We start from the raw sequence: 5,501 nt of genomic DNA, 5'->3' as shown, positions 1-5,501 counted from the left end.
CGGAACATGCCGTGCGTCAGGTGGTCCTCGGGCAGCGGGCTGATGAAGTGCTCCAGCACGTACAGGTCGCACAGGAAGAGCTGCTTGAGCACGTCCCGGTAGACGAGGGCCGAGCCCGCCGCGCTGGCGCCTCCGGGCTCGAAGGACACCGTGCGCTCGATGTGCCACAGCGGCTCGAAGAGGTAGAAGATGTTGCCCTGCTGGTTGAAGAACTCACCCACGAAAGAGGAGCCGGTGCGGGTGGTGGCCATGAGGAGCACGTGGCGCCGGCGGCGGGCCTCGGCGGGGCCCGGGGGCTGCTCCCCCTGTTCCTCCTCCGCCGCCTCCTCCTCCTCCTCCGCCTTGGCCTCCTCCTCCGCTGGCTGCAAGCCCAGCTGCAGACTGAAGTTCCGCAGGCGGCTCTGCAGCTGCGTGAAGGCTGAATCCAGCTCGCTCAGGGACAAGAGGGATGCGTTCTCGGCCAAGACCAGGGCTGGGTCCGTGCTGTTGGCATCTGCCAGGGACTGGGGGATCTGCTTCAGCTTGTCCGAGACCCTGTGAGGACACAGGGAGACCACGCTCAGTAACTGACGGGGGGCCTCCATCCCCTGTGTAGCCTCCCAGGCTGACCACCCAAAGCCTGTCTTAGCTGGGGTTCCCCCGAAGCTGACTTTGAGGCAAGGATTGGAGCGTAAGTAGTTGATTTGGGACACGGTTACAGGACAGACTGGTAGAGGAGTAGGGAAGTGAAGCCAGGAGGACAGTCCATAGAAGATGCACAGGCTACTCCTGTGGGCAAATCACTCTGACTGGGGGGCCCTGGGAGACAAGGAACACACTTCAGGGCTCTCTCTCCCAAGGGGCGAAGCTCCCTGCCCGCCGTGGCCGAGGCCTTTTCCCGCTGGTACTTGTGCCTTGCCAGTGTGCAGGGAGAGTGAGGAGCACCCAGGCAAGAGCGGCAGGGGCTTGCAATAGGCCCTGTAGGCACGAACTGGAACGGTCCATGTGGAGGAACACCGGCAGGGCACTGACGGCCCAGTCCCTACCCATCTTGGTTGATGCTTTCTTGGGGGGGTTGTGCCTGGGGAAGCATCTAAGCCAAAGGTTCTCAACCTGTGGGTCGCGACCCCTTTGGGGGTCGAACGACCCTTTCACAGGGGTCGCCTAAGACCATTGGAAAACACATATATAATTACATATTGTTTTTGTGATTAATCACTATGCTTTAATTATGTTCAATTTGTAACAATGAAATTGGGGCTCACCACAACACGAGGAACTGTTTTAAAGGGTCGCAGCATTAGGAAGGTTGAGAACCACTGACTAAGCAATCTATGACTGGCACAGGCTCACTAGCAGGGACGCTTCATGCAGCCATACACTGAGAACTCTAGGGGGCAGCATTCCCAGTGTAGCCTATGTGAGTGCACTGTCCTGGAGTTGAGCAATACACAACCTGAGCAGCTACACCGGCATCCCTGCTCGCCAGGGTATCCATATCAGGGCCCTGCCTCTCTGTGGGCTCACCCACACCCATGACTTTGGCTTGGTATAGGGCAGTGGTCGGCAAACTGCAGCTCGAGCCACAGATGCAGCTCTCTGGCCCCTTGAGTGCTTTGGCCCCTTGAGTGTGGCTCTTCCACAAAATACCATGTGCAGGTGCGCACATTGAAACTTCATGGCCCATGCGCAGAGTCGGTATTTTGTGGAAGAGCCACACTCAAGGGGCCGAAGAGCCGCTTGTGGCTGGGGAGCCGCAGTTTGCCGACCTCTGGTATAGGGGATGGGCTGTTCATTTGAGGCATCATTCTAGGCCAGGAAGTTAATTAATAATAAGCCACAGCCAGCAAGTACTGGACACCAACTATGTGCCAGGCACTACATTTTTTCATTTAATCTTTACAATAAGGTAGGCCCCACCATTAGCCATGTTTCAGAGAAGAGGAACTTAAAGACAGAAAAGTGAAATCACGTGTCCAAGTGTCACAGCTAGAAAGGGCCACAATGAGCGTTCCAACCCAGGGTGCCTGTGTCCAGAGCCCAGAGCTCACCACTGCTGGGCACAGGAGGTCTGGTGGTCACGGGTGGAAGGATTGCCTACAGGTGCCTAAGCAGCCTCTCCCCGACCCACCTTGATAAGACTTGTGTTTGCGTCCCTCACCTCGATATGATTTTATTTTCCTTTTCAATAAAGACAAAAACCACCACCACAAAAGCCAGGAAAAGGGCATATTTGCTCCTCATTCTCAGACTGTGCAGAAAGTCCCGGCAGTCCTGGGGCAAAGCAAGTCCTTTCTCCATGGGGAAGGGTGGGGCCGTGGGCACTCGGCTCCGGGGCATCACTCAGGGCCTGGCTCCTTGTCTTCAGGTGGGGGGCACCCTCGTCCTGTGGAGAGACAGGCTGTCAGGACCCCTCGTCTGCAGATGAGAATGAAGAGAGCTTTGCCACAGGCTTCTGAGGGTCCTGGTCCTGCTTGGCAGCCAGAACCCTGGAAGCACTGTCCTAATGGACTCCTCCCCAAAGAGACTTGAAATCAGGTCACTTACGTGCTAATGAACCCTCTGACTCATCCACGCCACCTCCATCAATTTATCCTTTGACCTCACACATGACTCAAGGGCAAGTATATGGAAAAGAACAATCTGTATAGTACAAATGTTTGCAATAGCAGAAGACTGCAGACACCGAAATAAAAATGATGGGGGAGGACTTACAAATGCTGATGTGAATAAGCTACCATCTATCTATCTATCTATTGCAATTTTATGTATATAGCAAGCTGCAGACACAATGTGCTTATATAGAACAGGGTTTCTTAACCTCAGCACTACTGATATTTTGGGCCATATGATTTTCCATTGTGGGAGCTGTCTTGTGTACTGTAGGATGTTTAACAGCATCCTTGGCCTCTACTCATTAGATGCCAGCAGCATCCTCTCTGCTCCGATGTGACAATCAAAAATGTCTCCAGACTTTGCCAGCTGCCCCTTTGGCAGGGGAGAGCCTCCCAGGTTAGCTCCTCTGATGTAGTATAATCCCATTTGAAAAAAACATTTTTCAGAGAGAGAAAAATATAGATGCTGAACACAAATAGACTGACTACGGGGATACACAAGGCCTCATAACAAAGAGCTGGGGAGGTCAGGAGAGAAGGGTGGGTGAGTCTTAAGTTTTTGATATAACACTGTGCACAGTTAGAAAATGTACCATGTGTTTGTTTTTTTAAAAGTCTTCACTCAAGGATGTGTTTTGATTGATTTTTTTTTTTTTTTTTTTTTTTTTTTTTTTTTTAGAGACAGAGGAAGAGGGAGAGAGAGAGAAACATGGATCAGTTGCTGCTCATGTGCATGCTGACAGGGGATCGAACCTGTAACCTGGGTATGTGCTCTGACTGGGAATGGAACCTGCAGTCTTTTCGTGTACAGGATGACACTCCAAACTACTGAGCCACCCAGCCAGGGCTACAATGTATTAATTTTTAAAAATCAACCATAACACATGAATTCTAACAAAATCCCTCTCATGGGCATGGCCTTCAGGTCTCATCTTCCTGGGGCAGCCTCCCTTAGGACGTGTTAGGGCTCCCCGCCCCACCACTATACAAAGACTCCCAGAGTCCAAAGTACCTGAGACTTTGTCATAAAGCAGCCGCCCTTGTAATAGCTTGTTCAGTGCTGACCATCCCTTCACGGAGGACGGGAAGTTTGTCTTTCATTACCCCTTAGCCCTGGGCCCGGAACACAGGAGACACTGGTGCACAGCTGCTGAATGACAGAGGGATAAAGGAATAAATGACCTTCAGTAGAAGGCATGTATATTCTTCAAAGCTGGAGCAAACACAGCATTGCCCAATGGAGCTGAACCACCGTTTCTTCCATTTTTCCTGTCATCCACCTGTGTTGCACCATGAGCCCCAGATTCCAGCACAGCGCCCCGTTCTGATAGTCCGCCCCTTTCTCCATAAGGACCCTCATCCACAGGAGACAGTCTGCTCCGAGTATGGAAAAATCTTACTGTGACCTTGTGCAGGGCACCCAGGACCATCCCTCCATCTGAAAAAGACTGGTTTCCCCCAGGGAAGCAGCTGGTATTGACATGGGGAGGGGGGAGCAGGGAAGTGAGTCCCGGGGCTGCCCTGTAGTCACACAAGGAAGCAGCTTCAGGGACAGCAGGAAATCTGGCCTTGGGGGGAGCAGTGAGGTGGGTTCTGCATGTGAGATGTGTACCCTGACAGCTGAATGGAAGTCCCCAGCTGTGCAGGACGAGTGGTTGTGGGGCAGCAGGCAGCTCTCCCTGATGAAGGAATGGGGTGTTTCCTGAGTGTGGGGAGGTGGAGAGGGGCCCAGGTGGGAAGAGGGCTGCAGGGACAGCCCCAGGGCAACTAGAACATTCCCAATTCTTCTGAGCCTTTCCCTATGCACTCATTAAACAAATATTTCCTGAGCACCTACTGCGTGCCAGCCTCAGGTCTCGGCACTGGGATCCAGCAGTGAGCAGGTAGACCCGGCTCATGCCCTCATGGGGCTTGCACTCTGGTTGGGAGGGAGAACTGGAGAGCTGTGGGTACCTCAAATCTATTGAATGCTTACTAGTCTGTGTCAGGTACCATGCTAAGCACTTGATTTGCATTTCCGCATGAAGTCCTCACAAAAGTCATATTACGGATGAGGAAACGGAGGATGAGAGAGGTTAAGTAACTGGCCCAAGGTTCCCCCAGCAGTGGCCTGATCACTCGGGCCAGATGCAGGTCATTCAGGCCTCTTAATGCTCCCAACCCCACCCCCGCCCACTGCAGCACATATGGGAGGGCTTTCCAGCTGATGGGCGTGTCTGTCTCTCTTTCCCAGACTACAAGCTCCCTGAAGTCAGAATTAGCATCTAGAATGGCGCCCGGCACATACCAGCTGCCCAACAAATCTGTGGTGAGTGAACCCGTCACAGCTGGTGCCTGGCCGGCTGTCGGCATGTTTGCAGAATGACTGTCAGGACCATGTTCCCATGCACCCTGTTTAGCAGCCAATGCGTGCAAGGCTGCCTGTCCTACTGAGAGGGGGAGGCCCAACATTGAGTCTGCAGGGCACAGGCATTGAAATCCTGACTTTCTGTCCTCCTAGCTCTTGGCTGAGAGTTGCCTCGGTCTGATGGGGAAGCAGAAGTAACTAAAACCAGAAGTCCTGGGTTCCAGTCCTCCCTGGGTGTCTACCATGCTGTGTAACCCTGTATAGGTGACTTAACCTCTCTGGGCCTCATTTTCTTCACCTGTAGCATGAAAGGGGCAGTACCTACGGCATCAGGTTGCTGTGAGGAACAGTATCTGGTGCGTGGTAGGCGCTCACTAAATACTAGAGAGGGAAGCAAAGGGAGGGGTGGACGGGAGTTGCTTCTGTCTTCTCCCTTCTGAGTCTGACATCTTCGACAGGATTTAGGAGTTGGGTGGCCTTGAAGACAAAGCTCCCGAATCTCTCCTCCCCTCCCTTCCGGGCACTGTTCCTGTTTGAGTTGCAACCCCCCCTCTCCCCCC

The 5,501-nt window shown here is 53.2% G+C and overlaps 1 protein-coding gene across 1 annotated transcript in view; it reads right to left on the bottom strand.

The window, feature by feature from the left end:
• Window positions 1-3,793, bottom strand: part of CHST3 (carbohydrate (chondroitin 6) sulfotransferase 3) — a 4,381-nt gene extending 588 nt beyond the window's left edge. Inside the window, exons 1-3 of the mRNA XM_015562108.1 lie at window positions 3,607-3,793; window positions 2,141-2,365; window positions 3-534 (exon numbers count right to left, since the gene is read on the bottom strand). Coding sequence (XP_015417594.1) covers window positions 3-534; window positions 2,141-2,319 — 711 coding nt within the window. The 5' untranslated portion in view covers window positions 2,320-2,365; window positions 3,607-3,793. The remainder of the gene's footprint in view (window positions 1-2; window positions 535-2,140; window positions 2,366-3,606) is intronic.
• Window positions 3,794-5,501: the final 1,708 nt, after the last annotated feature.

The sequence above is a fragment of the Myotis davidii genome, unplaced genomic scaffold (genome assembly GCF_000327345.1).
Source record: "Myotis davidii unplaced genomic scaffold, ASM32734v1 scaffold134, whole genome shotgun sequence".
Lineage (NCBI taxonomy): Eukaryota > Metazoa > Chordata > Mammalia > Chiroptera > Vespertilionidae > Myotis > Myotis davidii.
This window is presented reverse-complemented; position numbering and strand designations above follow the sequence as displayed.